Below are 14902 nucleotides of genomic sequence, written 5' to 3'. Positions count from 1 at the left end.
GGGCCCTCCATACCCTGTGTGGAAACCACCTCCCTCCCTGCTGGGGCTCTAGCACCTCCTCCTCTCGGCTGGGGAGCCCGCCCGGGGCGGCTGGGGGCAGGCACCACGGAACGCTGGCGCGGAAGCCGGAGGGTCGGAGAGCTGCACCCAGGGGAAGGGAGGAGCGCGGCGGTAGAGGACACTTCCGGCCGCACGAGACCTTCCGGGGCGGAGGTCACCATGGCGGCGTCCTTGGCTCGGCTCGGCCTACGGTCTGTGAAGCAGGTTCGGGTTCAATTCTGCCCCTTCGAGAAGAATGTGGAGTCAACGAGGTACGAGGGGGAAGGAGTGGGGACGGAAAGGGGCCGCGTCTTCCTCCAGCCGGGGCTCTAGCCTCCTCGGCCGGGCGCTCAAGCAGTTTTCCCTCCGCAGGACCTTCCTCCAAGCGGTGAGCAGCGAGAAGGTCCGTTCCACCAACCTCAATTGCTCGGTGATTGCGGACGTGAGGCACGACGGCTCCGAGCCCTGCGTGGACGTACTGTTCGGTGGGCTCGGGTGGGGAGGCGGACGGGAGGGGTGCCAGGCAGCCCGCGTGTCCTCAGTCCCGGCCCCGCTGCCCTCCCGGTCCCTGACTCGTCTGTTTCTTACCCAGGAGACGGGCATCGCCTGATTATGCGTGGCGCTCACCTCACCGCCCAGGAAATGCTCATAGCCTTTGCCTCGCACATCCAGGCCAGGGCTACTGCGGGGAGCGGGGACAAGCCCGGCGCTGGTAGCGGGCGCTGACAGCGCAGAAGAGCCTAACAAGCAGATTTTAGCTTGGGATTGCTAGGATACCTACCTGAGAAGAGCTTGAGAGACTTCATCACTCGAATCACCATCTGGGGGGACACGGAGCGCCAAAAAAAAAAAAAAGAGAGAGGGCCCTCTGATTACTGATGCAACCAATGTTTCTGGAAGGAGACACGATCAGATAGAGGTCTGGACAAACTTGAGTTTATTTTACTTTCTTACCATCGTCTTGTGCTTAACCCTTTTGAATTTGGCTTCTCCCATCACTCACTCAAGGTACTTCTAATTCGTATCAGGCAAATCCAGTGCTGTTTTTCTCGGTCCTCGTCTTTCCATCTCAGTAGCATCTGCCACTTTTAATTCACTCCCTTGTGGAACTTGTTTTCCTTTGGGTCTTTTTCCTTTTAATCATAAAAGTGTAGTACTCTCACCCTTCATTTTCTTCTCTTTTTCTGGGTTATTTTATTCTCTGTCATAACTTGAACTACCCTCTCAGGTTAAACCCTACATTTTTGTTTGGCTCTAATCTCAACTGCTGTGCTATAGTCAGGTTACATACTACCGATTTCCTCCAAATTCCACACCACTCGTTGTCCAAAATAGAATTGACAATCTTACATACATATATACTTGCCTCTTCCCCTAAATTTCCCATTCCTTTTAAAGGCACTTCATCTTCTCTGCCACTGGGGCTGGAAACCGCAGCGTTATCTCTGGTTCTGCCTTCTCCCTTTCCTTGTCTATCCAGTCAGTAAGTTCAGAATATTCTGTCTGAAACAGAAGCTTCTGAAATGTTTTCTCCATTCCCATTCACTTAACTGTATCATTGTATTCTCCCACCCAGTCTCCTTTTTTCTGATCATTTTTGCTGCTGCTTAACTTTATCTTTCAAAGTACATCACTGTTTTTATGTCCTGTTACTACTTGTGTCACACTGTGCCTAACGTGTTTTTCATACTGGGTTACCACCCATTAGTGTGGATCATGAAATCAATTTAGGGGGATAAATCATCCTTTAAAAAACAAAGTAAAATAGAAAAAAAGTATCAGAGGGCATGGCACAGGGAATGGGAAGTATTCTTTTAAGAAATTTAAGTTTTTAGGGGCGCCTGGGTGGCGCAGTCCTTAAGCGTCTGCCTTGGACTCAGGGCGTGATCCCGGCGTTCTGGGATCGAGCCCCACATCAGGCTCTTCTGCTATGAGCCTGCTTCTTCCTCTCCCACTCCCCCTGCTTGTGTTCCCCCTCTCACTGGCTGTCTCTATCTCTGTCGAATAAATAAATAAAATCTTTTAAAAAAAAAAAAAAGAAATTTAAGTTTTTAGCCTATAATCATGAATATATGTAAATAAAATAGAAAGTATATATATATATCTGCATGTCCTTGGTTGCAGTGTAGAATTATTTCTTACCACAGGTTGTAGGAAAAAATGGTTGATGGCTACTGGTTTAGAGAACTTGAGAACGCTTAGCTAGGCAATAAAGGATCTCTAGACACTGGCTGCTATGTCCTTTGCCAGATACATTTTCCATGACTTTGCCACAGCGTTGCTACACTGCTGCTCTGCTTAAAAGAGTGCTATCTTCAAGAGCTGGTTTTTCCCCCTCCCCCTTTAAAAAAGAAACTATCAAAAAACAACCTACCAGGAGGGAGTATGGTGTAGTAAAGAGCCAGAATTCCTGGGGTTGAAATCCTAACAGTGTCCCTAAGTAGCTCTGTGACTGTGGAAAAATTACTTAGTCTCAGTGTCTGTTTCCTCACTAGTAAATTGGGGATAATAGTACCTATCTCCTAGGACTGTTGAGAGGATTAAATGTGTTGATATCTGTAAAGCGCCTAGAACATTACCGGAAGCATAATACGTGTTGTCTAAGAGGCCTTATGCTATAGCCGAAAGGATACCGACAGCTTAGATTTTAGTTCCCCAGCTCGATGGTTAACAGGCTGTTATTTCTGGCCAGATTTTACCACTCTCCTCATCTGTAAAAATGGGGATGGTTCAAACATTGCTGTAAACATAGATCAAATGCTGGCACTGTGAACTTGAGGTTGGGGCTGTTTTCTCTGTGTCCCCAGCACTTTGCATATTGCCTGATACACAGTGTGCAATAAACATGTGTTGAATTTACAAATATTTACTATCTACCTTGTGCCTGTAACTTTGATTAGTACTGGCATACAAAGATGAATTATGAAACCCACATATGTAGTAAGTGCTCCAATAGAGATATGAACTAGATGCAATGGTAGCAAGAAAGATAGACAGGAGTGACCATTGGGATTGGTCAGAAGGTGATTGTTGAAAGAGCAAAAAGTCTATGGGGGGGTCAGATATCAGATTATAGCAAAACAAAGTGGACATGCAACATATAGTATTTTATATAGTGAGTTTGGAGGGGAGGCATGATAAAAGCTAGAGTAGCATAATGGTGTTGAGTAGGGTTTTTTTTTTTTTTTAATATTTTATTTATTTGACAGAGAAAGAGGGAACACAAGCAAGGGGAGTGTGATAGGGAGAAGCAGGCTTCCTGTGGAGCAGGAAGCCTGACCCAGGGCTTGATCTCCGGATGCTGGGACCACCACCCGAGGTGAAGGCAGACGGCCGAGCCACTCAGGCACCCCTAAGTAGGGTTTTTTTTTTTTTAAGATTTTATTTATTTATTGGACAGAGATAGAGACAGCCAGTGAGAGAGGGAACACAAGCAGGGGGAGTGGGAGAGGAAGAAGCAGGCTCATAGCAGAAGAGCCTGATGTGGGGCTCGATCCCAGAACGCCGGGATCACGCCCTGAGCCGAAGGCAGACGCTTAACCGCTGTGCCACCCAGGCGCCCCCCTAAGTAGGGTTTTTTAAAGGACGATAGGGACTTGTACTTTATGAAAATACCTTTTATGCCAAGCTGTTGGTGAGAAGCAAGTAACTGAATCCAAGTTGCTTTCCTGAACCACCAATAATTGTAATGTTAACTCTCCTAAGTCTACCCAAGGTGCAGATGCCACTTCCTCCCTACAGACTTCCCTGACCTGGATGTACTTGATCCTTCCTCTAAGCTTCCTTGCTTTCTGGGTTGTATAAAAGAGGGAGTAAGATGCATTCTTTAAAGTGCATGCACCACCATTATGGTCCATTATGGTTCATCTAGATAAAGAATCCTAGACTGAGATCTGACTTGTCTAAAGTCAGAGGGTCGCTTAAAGACGCTGTTGGAACAGATCTCAGGCTTCCTCTTGGGTCCACTCTGGCACGCTCCACTTAACTAGGAAACAAAGCACGGGAGTTGGCAAAGTGATCCAGTCTGTTTCGGATACACCTGGGCTCCACGCTAGCCACTCCCTGGCTCTGCGGCCAGGGCCAAGTTACTTGAGCTTCCTGTGCCACTTTTCAGCCACCTGATTGGAGCGGTTAAATGTAAAACACTCGGATGGCGTCTCAGGTTCTTAATATATAGTCATTGGGGGGGGGGGGAAGCCAATGTGAGATTACTTTTCTCTCCTAGCCTGTGAAACCCGCGGGACGCCAAAGAAAGGTTAACCCTGGAGCCAGAGACAACGAGCCTTTTGCCACGCCGGTGGCAGCGGATCCGGACTCGGAGGCTTAATCTGACGTGGCGGGGTGGGACTTCCGGCAGGAGGCGGAAGCGGAGCGGGAGGCGCGGGCTGGCTGGTGCGGCTGACAGGTCTGTGGCCGCCGGGGCGCCGCGCGCAAGCAGGACCCGTGCTCCATTGCCGCTTCTCCGAGCTCCCGCGACGCCGACCTCCGTGCTAGGATGGCTCGGGGCGAGCGGCGGCGCCGCGGGGCGCCGGCGGACGGAGCGCGGACAACTGAAAGGGCGGCTCGGGGCGGCCCCGCACGACGGAGCGGCGAGGCCCGTGGCTCTGCCTGGAGAGCGGCTCTGGGCGTCGTGGTCCTGTCTCTGGCCCTGGGCCTGTCAGGGTGCTGGCTCCTGGCGTGGCACCGTGCGCGGCGGGCGGTCACACTGCACTCCGCGCCCCCGGCACTGCCTCCCGACTCTTCCAGCCCCGCCGTGGCCCCGGACCTCTTCTGGGGCACCTACCGCCCTCATGTTTACTTCGGCATGAAGACCCGCAGCCCGAAGCCCCTTCTCACCGGTAACTGGGCCTCGGGGCGGGCGGGTAGACAGGCGGACTTTTAATGTGGGAGCCCCAGCTTCATGCCAGAGCAAGAGTGGGGAGGGGTGTGGTTCAGGAGAGTTACGAGGAGGGATGACCCTGAAATTCTCGGAGACCCAGAGGGACAGCTCCCCTGCTCTTTGACTTACGTGGCCATTCTACCCCCAGGACTGATGTGGGCGCAGCAGGGCGCCACCCCAGGGACCCCTAAGCTCAGGCACACGTGTGAGCAGGGGGACGGCGTGGGTCCCTATGGCTGGGAGTTCCATGACGGTCTCTCCTTCGGGCGGCAGCACATCCAGGATGGGGCCTTAAGGCTCACCACTGAGTTCGTCAAGAGGCCTGGGGGTCAGCACGGAGGGGACTGGAGCTGGAGAGTGACTGTAGAGCCTCAGGTCAGGGCCTCAGGACACCCTTCCCCCAGCCCAGACTCCCTCCACCCTTTCTTTGCTGCCAGCAAATGCAGTATGATGTGGCAGTTAAGAGCAGGGGCTCTGAGTCTGGCTGCCTGCCTTAAACATTTGTCTGTCTGACCATCTCTATTTACTATCCATAAGCCATGGTTTCCTTGTCTGCAAAATGGAGATACAAATAGAACTTAACTCAGGATTGTAAAAATGAAAGAAAATGATGTGTAGAATTCTTAGGATAGTACATGACACAAAAGCACTCTATTATTTCCCAGAGAACCCTGTGCAAAGTTCTATACCTCATCTCACTGGGTGCTTACTCTCCCTGACCCTCAACACCATAGATGTATGTTTACCGTGTTGCTCCTGCATGGTGCCCCTTTCGGTAAGGCTGAATTTTCAAGAGATACTGCTAATCTAATGCTGCATTTTTCTGTCCTCCTTGGTCACCCAGACCTCAGGTACCTCTGCCCTACCTTTGGTGTCCCTGTTCTTCTATGTGGTGACAGATGGCAAGGAAGTCCTAGTGCCAGAGGTTGGGGCCAAGGGGCAGTTGAAATTCATCAGTGGGCACTCCAGTGAACTTGGTGACTTCCGCTTTACACTTATGGCACCAACCAATCCAGGGGACACTGCCCCCAAGTATAGCAGGTAACTGGGGGAAGAGAGCATGTAGGGGTGATAGTAGGGGTGGTATGGATGCTGACTTAGCCTGATTTCTATCTCCCCCACTCTACCTTCTTTCCACCAGTTATTTCCCTTCTCACCAGGCTCCATGTCCCCTGCATTGCTAAGACCCTTCCATCCTGACTCCCAGTCTCCTCTTACTTCTCTTTATAATCCTCACCATTTTCTCCTGAGTGATTTTTCCCTATTTATCTTCTTCCCTTCAAGCTACAATGTCTTCTGGTCCTCCAACCCAGGACTTCCCTTGCTGACAGAGATGGTGAAGAGTCGCCTAAATAGCTGGTTTCAGCACCGGCCACCAGGGGCTTCCCCTGAACGCTACCTCGGCTTGCCAGGATCTCTGAAGTGGGAGGACAAAGGCCCAAGTGGGCAAGGACAGGGACAAGGGCAATTCTTGATACAACAGGTGACACTGAAAGTCCCCTTTTCTGTGGAGTTGGTGTTTGAATCAGGCAGTGCCCGGGGAGGAGGAAGCCAACCCCTGGAGCAGCTGGCAGGCAGCCTGCTGACCCAAGCCCTGGAGAGCCATGCTGAAGCCTTTAGAGAGCACTTTGAGAAGACTTTTCAACTGAAGGAGAAGGGCCTGAGCCCTGAGGAGCAAGCTTTGGGTCAGGCTGCCCTCAGTGGCCTCCTTGGTGGGATTGGCTACTTCTATGGACAGGGCCTGGTGCTGGCAGACATGGGGGTTGAGGGGTCTGAGCAGAAGGTGGACCCAGCCCTCTTTCCACCTGTCCCTCTTTTCACAGCGGTGCCCTCCCGGTCATTCTTCCCACGAGGCTTCCTTTGGGATGAGGGCTTCCACCAGCTGGTGGTCCAGCGGTGGGATCCCCGCCTTACCCGGGAGGTCCTAGGTCACTGGCTGGGGCTGCTCAATGCTGATGGCTGGATTGGACGGGAGCAGGTGCTGGGGGATGAGGCCCGAGCCCGTGTGCCCCCAGAATTCCTGGTGCAAAGGGCAGCCCATGCCAACCCCCCAACCCTGCTTTTGCCAATAGCCCACATGCTAGAGGGTGGTGACCCTGCTGATTTTGCCTTCCTCCGCAGGGCTTTCCCCCGTCTGCGTGCCTGGTTCTCCTGGCTCCATAAGAGCCAGGCAGGGCCAGTGCCGCTATCTTATCGCTGGCGGGGCCGGGACCCTGCCTTGCCAACCCTGTTGAACCCTAAGACACTGCCTTCGGGGCTGGATGACTATCCCCGGGCTTCACACCCTTCAGCCAATGAGCGGCACCTGGACCTTCGGTGCTGGGTGGCACTGGGTGCCCGTGTGCTGGTACGGCTGGCAGAGCAGCTGGGAGAGGCTGAGGCAGCTGCGGAGCTGGGCCCTCTGGCTGCATCACTGGAGGCAGAAGAGAGCCTGGATGAGCTGCACTGGGCCCCAGAGCTAGGAGTCTTTGCAGACTTTGGGAACCACACAAGAGCAGTGCAGCTGAAGCCTCGGCCCCCTCAGGGGCTGCTGCGGGTAGTGGGCCGGCCCCACCCTGGCTTACAGTATGTGGATGCCTTGGGCTATGTCAGTCTTTTTCCCATGCTGCTGCGGCTGCTGGACCCCAACTCCTCCCGCCTTGGGCCCCTGCTAGATGTTCTAGCTGACAGCCGCCATCTCTGGAGCCCCTTTGGTTTGCGCTCCCTTGCAGCCTCCAGCCCCTTTTATGGCCAGCGCAATTCAGAGCATGATCCTCCCTACTGGCGGGGTGCTGTGTGGCTCAATGTCAACTACCTGGCCTTGGGGGCTCTCTACCACTATGGACGTCTGGATGGTCCCCACCAGGCCCGGGCTGCCAAGCTCCACGGTGAGCTCCGTGCCAATGTGGTGGGCAATGTGTGGCGGCAGTATCAGGCTACAGGTTTCCTTTGGGAGCAGTACAGTGACCGGGATGGGCGGGGCATGGGCTGCCGCCCTTTCCAAGGCTGGACCAGTCTTGTCCTACTGGCCATGGCTGAAGACTACTGAAGGGGGAGAATGAGAGCGGTGCCAGGCCCCCACTCTGGAATAGAAGGACCAGATCTCTAGCTTCTGCCCCCAGCCCTCAGATACTAGTGCTTCAAACCCTCCTCAGCTCATCTCAGGTGTCTCCTTACTGTCACCCCACATAGCCCTGGGGTGAATGTGAATTCAGAGTCTATTTTTCTAAATAAATTGGGAAACCATGCCAAACTCTATTGCTTTTGCCAGCTGTGCCTCACCAAGAGGTCTTAGCTCAGTCCAGACCTTAGGGCTGCCTACTGTTCTTCAGAGGAGGGTGGGAAAGTGGCCATTACATGTCCCCTCCAAATCCAGTTAGGTCAAGTGCAACGCAGAAAGTTGAGCACTACTGCACCCAAATTCACAAGCAGCTGGTTCTCATCTCTTTAATGAGATCAAAGGCTCCTGTGTATGTTTTTTGGGGGTAGAGCTAGCACAGTCCCCCAGACAGTGCCACTCTCCTCAGGACTCCACCCCTTGCAGGCAGATTTGAGGCAGCAGGGAGAAGCCAAGGAGAGCTCGAGGATTTGGGCCCGGGGCTGTTTCTGGTGGGCAACGAATCCACCCACCCTCCCAAAACTGTTTATGGGATGTCCCCTTCACTGGAAACTAGCCCCACGGGAGATACCTGGGGTACAGGATCAAGGGGCAGCACACAGGGGTCCTCCAGATCTGGTGGGGTGGCACTAGCCCTAGCCTCCTTGACTGGTTCGCCCTCCCTGGAGTCAGGACAAGGGCAGAGCTCAATACCTGAGTCACCAGTCAGGCGGCGATAGCGGCAAGAAGGGGGTGTGGGGGCAGGGTTCATCCCTGCCCCAGGTTCACCCTCCTGATGAGGGGGTGCACTCTGGTGGTAGGAAACACCTTCCACATTTGTTCCCTCGCAGTGGGCAGGGCAGCTAGAAGCAGAGGAGCAGCAGGTGCGGTCACTGGAAGCAGTCAAGGGGCAGCCTGAGGCTGCAGCATAAGGAGGCGGCGGTGTGCCGGGGCGGTGAACCACATCCTCATAGGCTGGCGGTTTGAAGGCGCTGAGGAGTCCTGCAGGAAAGAATGGCATGGTTGGTGGGGCAACCAGTGGTGGGGTAGTGGTATCTTTGCTATTAGGAAAAGTGTGCTTTGAAATGTCTGAAAAGCAAACGTGGGGATGATTCAGGGTTCTGGGTTGGGAGGGCCACTGGCAGTGAGCCCAGAGCCTCAAGCCACTCACGAAGGTCAAGCAGTGAACCGGTAGGGACAGGGCCAGCTCCATGGCATGCCCCATGGTAGGCCAACAAGTTGATCTCACGCTGGCGCTGCTGCTGCTGCAGCCGGAGTTTAGCTCGTCGATGACGGAAGGCACAACAGCAGCTAAAGAGGATGAGGACAGTCCAGAGCAGCCAGAACCCTGCAAGGGGTGAGGAGGGAGGGTCTTAGATACCTCCCAGGCAGAGAAAGGTCCATGAAGGTTGGAATTCTGAGGCCCAAGGGAGGGTGGGCGGAAGGACCCGAGATCAGCCCCTTTGGAGACTCACACCAGAGCTCATAGTAGTAGGTGCAGCAGCCTGTCTCCCCGCAGCAGTGACCACTCTCACAGAGGTAGGGCTGGTTGTTCACTCCTGGGCAGAGCTCTCGAAGCTGGGAGCAAGGAGGCACTTAGAACCAAGGGAGATTCCAGCCCCAGGCACTGTCCACCCCCACCCCCTCTGCATGCAGGGACACAGTCCAACCCTGTGAGCCAAGTTGAGCTCAAGATCTGTGGGGAGGGGAAGAGTGATGGTGAGAGAGAGAACACTCCTCAGTGTTCAAATATCTGAAGGGCTGTTGACATGGAAGAGGATTTGGAATAAGAATATGTCTAGAGAACAAGATGCAAGGTGTGGACATACAAAGAGGTAGGTTTCAGTTCTGCATACAGAGACTTCTCTCACACTCAGGCTGGCTCCCCAGGGTGTTTTCTGTTGAAGGAGTGTTTGGGCAGAAGCCAGGGGGCAGTCTGAACTACCTCAAAGTCTCAGACAATGGGTGAGGGGTTTAAGGTAATTTCCAATGCTAAGATGCTTTCATTATCGTCCCCGCCAACCACAGTCTGCCTCCCCACCCCCATGCTGGATCTTTCCACCCCTGGGTCTCAGGCTTCCTAGAGTAAAGGAAGGGCCATAGGAGACCCAGAGCAGTGCTCCCAACCAGATGGGATTGCTGTGGATGATAAAGGATGGCATCCAGGGCGCCAGTCTGGGTTCCAGCTCTTCTCCAAATTGCTCCCTCAAGAGAAGACGCTGCCGGACTCTGTTGTGACAACAGGCACACAGAAAAACATCACAAATAACTGTTGTAAGAAAGAGGGAGCTTCCCTGGGCCTCATTATGTCTTTGGTCACTGGAGAGCCACGGCAAGCTTCCACTGCAGCCATGGGATGGGGGATTTAAGAAGCTGCAGGCAAAGTCAACTGCATCTACGTTACGAAGTTTAGACAAAGAGTAGAAGGGACAGATTTAGGAACTTCACAGTATCTTTGGCTACGTGAGTTCCTCCCCAACCCCCCAAAAGGAAGGGACAAGGAGAGGAGAAAGAGAAATAAATGGCTGTCGTGATAGGCTTTTGGAGCAGTTGGGATACCTGCTGTTGCGGCACGCGAAGTGCTCCCCAGGCCTCCTCGCTGCCGTTCCCGCTGCTGGCCTGAGCCATGCCTCCACCTACAGCCCCCTGTAGACCACAGCCTCCTCTATCGCCAGGCGCCCCGCCCCTTCTGCCGCCACCGCCATGGTCCCCGTCCGGCCCATCTTCCCTGCCGCCACCATCACTCCGCGGCCGGAGCTTCCATCCGCGGAGAGCTCTGCCAACTAGGACCCAGATTGCTCGGCCCTACCAATAAGCGACGCCCGCCGGCGGACGGGCCAATAGGAACGGACCAGAGGTTTCTGCCAGTGACCAATCTACAGCAGCGCCTCCGCCACTCTCCCAGACAACAAGAGCTTATACAGACAAAGAGTGGGGCAAGGTTCGACCCAGTGGCCCTGACTGACAGCAACAATAGCCAATATGGACAACAGAACGGGCCCTGCATTACCAACCAATGAACGGCCGTCCAGAAAAGCAAAGTTTGCACTGATTGGCTTCAGTGCTATTTTCGGGGATGACGCCAAAGACCCGACCAAGCCAGGTAATCCCACTGGAAGAGGCGGGGCGGCGGGTGGCTCGGGGGTCTCCAAAAGTCCGCCCAAGTCTTCTTGCGGCCTAGTGGCCGTTTCCCAGGTGTCGACATAATCTTCCGTGAGGACAAAGTGTGTGTACGGGGCATTGGCCTGCCATACCCCATTTCCCCAACTCTGTACAAGTCGAGGCACCAGATGAAATTTAATAATAGGGTGGGGAAAATAATGAAAACGGGGAAGGGGAGAGGGCACAAAGTCCGGGTTCGGTCAGAGCCTTAAGTAGCCAAAAGGGGGGATGCAGGGCCTTCGGGCCCCCCAAGCCGCATCTGCAGGTTGATGCGGTAGCACTGAAGGCTGCAGAGCGCCTGGCCGGTGCGGGAACAGGCGTAGCGGCGCGGGTGTGGGCACCCGGGGACAGAGCATCGAGGAGGAGGGCCAGATGGGGAGGGGCGCTGAGACACTGGCGCAGGGGCGGGCACGCCAGGTGGGAAGGAAAGGGTGGAACCCTGCGCCCCGCTGCTGTAGCGCACCATGGGGGCCGGGGCTACAGCCCGCCCTCCCCGTCGTTCGCCCCGCGCTGCGCCTCGGCCTCCCCGCCCGCTGGGCGCCGCCGTCTTGGTGAGGCGCTCGATAGTCTGGTTCTTGTGCTCCTCCGCCCGCCGAGCCGCCTGCAGCCGTCTCTTTCGCGCCCTCTCCTCGCGCTTCAGCAGCATCTCCTCGGTGAGGGCCGGGGCCGGGCAGCCCCCAGCCACCGGGAGCGGCAGCATCGGGGAAGGCTGACTCCGCGCCTTCTGCAGCAGAGCTCGCTGGGGAGAAAGACCGAGTGGTGTCAGAGAGGGGAGATCTGCCCAAACGAGGGGACGGGAAAGTGGGGATCTGGAAAGCAGGGTCTTGAGGAGCGCTGGCCTTGAGAGAAGGGGTGGAATGAGCACCCTCTCCAGGTGCCTTAGTACTGCCTCCTCCCAGATCTCCAGACTTTCATCTTTAGATCCTTGACTCTAAAGAAGAAAAACATTAATGTTTCCTGCCTGCCCTGAGTACCAAACTCTGTTTACCACCTCTCTAGAGGTGTTTTTTGTTTGTTTTTCTGTTTTAAGTCTTTTCATCTCATTCCAAACAGTGGGAAAGGATCTTTATTTACTTCATGTCATCGGATGATACTACAATTGAAGAAAGGGGGTCTAGAGGTGATAGAGATTTAACAGTGGATCCATAGATGTGGCAGAAGCTGCTAAACAAGTGGCATCTCACCCAGATCGACAGAGCATCTGAGCAAATCGAGAGCATGTGGTCACTAGAAGCTGTCATTTTTGAAAACTTTGATACGCACTGAAAACAAAATAGATCTCAGGGTGACTATGCAGTGTATTTACAGTGGTGTTGCTGCATATATGGATCTGGGATCTTTCTTCTCCCTTTAAATGTGTTATGTTCCTAATCAGTTAGGAGGATTTATTTTGCTAAACAATTTGCTAACACATTACACAAATTTCAAACAAACAAAACTATTTTTGTTTCTTTTGAATATAGTGTTTAAATTAAAATAGAAAATTACAGGTTTATGACAAGTATATGATGCTACTTAGGGGGATGACTTTGTTAGCAGTAACTCCTTCAGATTTTTTGTTTTGTTTCTGAAGCTTTGCTTTGTCTGTCTAGTTTAACATTTGACTAATATTCTGTTTGATTTTGGAAGTACTCTAATTTGACACAAGATTTGAATAAAGTTTCTCCTGAAAAAAAAAAATCTTTTCATCTCAGTGGATAGCATCAATTGGGTAACTGCTCAAGCCCAAAACTCAGGGTTACCCTTGATTCCTCTTTTCTGCCCACTCCCTGACTCCCCACAAGTATCTATTTCAAAAATATCCAGAATCCATCTGATTTCCTCCATCTCCACAACTTCACCGTGGTTCAAGCCACCACTGTCTCTCACCTGACTACTTCAATAGCTTCCTGGCAGGTCTTGCTTCTGCTCCTTACCTCTACTAAGAAGCCAAAGTAATCTACTTAAATATAAATCAAATATATCACTTTCTTGCATACAATCCTTCCATGCTTTAATCACACTTATTTTTCTCCTTGACCACTACTAGGCAAGTTCCACTCCCAGGATCTTTGCACCTGCTGGTCTTCTGCCTGAAAAGCTACTCTGGTATTGGAAATGTAACCTTGTCAGGGAGGTCTTCCCTTCGTTCCCTATCTAATATTGTCTCTTCCCACCACTTTCTATTTCATCACCCTATTTTTGGTTATAAACCGTACTTTTCCAAATTATTTATTTACTTACCCCTCTCCCCCCAACACACACATTCACACACATAAGAATACCAGCTCCATGAAAACAGAAACCTTCTCCTTTTTTTCACCATTGATATCCCCACTGTCTAGCAACATTCTTGGGACATAGGAAGATCTCAATATATATTTAGCCAGTGAACAAAGAATGAACCAACTTACCTGTCGAGCAGTGAGCAGCCGCTCATTGATCTCCTTCTTGAGATCTCCATTGTCATCGAGCTCCCCCTTCTCCAGGGCATCCAGCCACCTTTGTTCCTCCTCCTCCTCTTGACCCCCTAAGCCCCCTGACAGGTCCCGAAGTGGGGAAGGGGACAGATTACTGTCTTCATCTGGAAAGCAAAGTTGGAGAGCTAAAAGTATTGTTCAGTTGGGGAACCCTAATTTGGCCAAGTTAATAATGAGACACTCAGAATTCTTACCCTCCTCAGAACCAACCCTCTTCCTTTAACCAGGTATAATGAGAAACCCAGTTTCCCCAATTCCAGATTCTTCTCACCCAGCCAGGCACGGTACTGCTCAAGGGGGACTCCTTCCATAGGTTCCTCTTCATTGTCCACAACCATAAGGGGAGAGGGTGAGCGAGGACCCTCAGGGATCACAGTGAAAGTAGGAACACTGCAGAGAAGCAACCACTGTGTAAGCTGAGCAGTTCTCTCCTCCTGCCTGGTAGCTACAACCAGCATTCCCCTACACCCTCTTGGGTTCTGCCTTCACCTGGGCCCTGAAGTCAGTGTCCATTCTCTGTCTACTGGAAAGCCCAGCCAGCTTCTCCTTCTATCTCTGCCTGCTCCTAAAGTTCCCCAAGTAAAACCTTGGCTTTCTTGGCCTCACCTCTTGGTGCCCAGGACCTGCCCACCCAGTTTGATCTTGAGTTTAAGTTGGGGCTTAGCAGGTGATGGCTGCGTTGGTCCAGCCTCCTCTTCCTGATGGTGTTTCTTCTTGTGTTTTTTCTTGTGCTTCTTGTGCTTTTTCTTGTGCACTCCATGGCCGTGGGCACCCGCCAGACTCAATTCCAGCGCTTCCCCTGCGTAAGGAGAGCCTGTCAACGGTGTACGACAAGAGCGGGGCAGGGAGAGCCTTTAAGAACCCAGTACCTCGAGGGGCTCCACTCTTCCCGCGGTACACGCTGTTACCATAACAACAGCCCCGCCTTTCTCCTTCCCACCTGTGGCGAGGTACCCCGGAGGCTCGGATGAGCAAAAAGGGGACTCTTCTGCGAACGCCTAACTTGCTTTATCGACCCCCGCTTACCGTGTTCAGGGGCTTCCATAGCCCCAGAGGTGCTCCCGCGCCGCCACAGCTTACTCATGGGGTCCTGCAAGGAAAGGGGGCTGGAAATTGTAGGGACACATGCTGACAGGCCTTTTCCGCCCTGCGGAAAAACCGACTCCTGCAAAATAACAGGCTACTTCCGGTGCGTAACAACCATGCTTGTGCGGGGCACGCGCTGAGGCTAAAACCCTCCCTGAGAAACAATGAGGCTTCTAAAAATGGTTCCGGGCCCTCTGAGGC

The 14902-nt window shown here is 53.0% G+C and overlaps 4 protein-coding genes across 6 annotated transcripts; 2 read left to right on the top strand and 2 right to left on the bottom strand.

Annotated features, from left to right (window-relative positions):
• The first annotated feature begins 175 nt into the window (after nt 1-175).
• On the top strand, nt 176-1691 carry MRPL53 (mitochondrial ribosomal protein L53). Its single transcript, XM_002921470.4, has 3 exons — nt 176-311; nt 412-524; nt 632-1691. The coding sequence occupies exons 1-3, from the start codon at nt 220-222 to the stop codon at nt 763-765; spliced, it is 339 nt and encodes a 112-aa protein (XP_002921516.1). The 5' UTR covers nt 176-219; the 3' UTR covers nt 766-1691.
• MOGS (mannosyl-oligosaccharide glucosidase) lies at nt 822-8144 on the top strand. The gene is made up of 5 exons (XM_002921471.4): nt 822-958; nt 4265-4877; nt 5067-5293; nt 5763-5959; nt 6203-8144. Exons 2-5 carry the CDS (start codon nt 4535-4537, stop codon nt 7944-7946), a joined length of 2511 nt encoding a protein of 836 aa, XP_002921517.2. The 5' UTR covers nt 822-958; nt 4265-4534; the 3' UTR covers nt 7947-8144.
• Nucleotides 8145-8330: 186 nt separating this feature from the next.
• On the bottom strand, nt 8331-11124 carry WBP1 (WW domain binding protein 1). Of its 2 annotated transcripts, XM_019802008.2 has the most exons (5): nt 10554-11124; nt 10122-10223; nt 9470-9572; nt 9166-9342; nt 8331-8996 (listed from the first exon to the last, which is right to left on the bottom strand). In XM_019802008.2, the coding sequence occupies exons 1-5, from the start codon at nt 10620-10622 to the stop codon at nt 8542-8544; spliced, it is 906 nt and encodes a 301-aa protein (XP_019657567.1). In that variant the 5' UTR covers nt 10623-11124; the 3' UTR covers nt 8331-8541. The 2 variants fall into 2 exon arrangements, with proteins under 2 accessions (XP_019657567.1, XP_002921518.1); XM_002921472.4 differs by lacking the exon at nt 10122-10223.
• A 148-nt stretch (nt 11125-11272) lies between these two features.
• INO80B (INO80 complex subunit B) lies at nt 11273-14806 on the bottom strand. Of its 2 annotated transcripts, none has more exons than XM_011227765.3 (5): nt 14642-14806; nt 14222-14429; nt 13887-14005; nt 13550-13719; nt 11273-11895 (listed from the first exon to the last, which is right to left on the bottom strand). In XM_011227765.3, exons 1-5 carry the CDS (start codon nt 14697-14699, stop codon nt 11365-11367), a joined length of 1086 nt encoding a protein of 361 aa, XP_011226067.1. In that variant the 5' UTR covers nt 14700-14806; the 3' UTR covers nt 11273-11364. The 2 variants fall into 2 exon arrangements, with proteins under 2 accessions (XP_011226067.1, XP_002921520.1); XM_002921474.4 differs by having other exon boundaries at nt 14222-14414.
• Between the last annotated feature and the right edge of the window lie 96 nt (nt 14807-14902).

This window comes from Ailuropoda melanoleuca, chromosome 4 (genome assembly GCF_002007445.2).
Source record: "Ailuropoda melanoleuca isolate Jingjing chromosome 4, ASM200744v2, whole genome shotgun sequence".
NCBI lineage: Eukaryota > Metazoa > Chordata > Mammalia > Carnivora > Ursidae > Ailuropoda > Ailuropoda melanoleuca.
The sequence above is the reverse complement of the archived record's forward strand: the minus strand, read 5'-3'. Positions and strand labels throughout refer to the sequence as shown.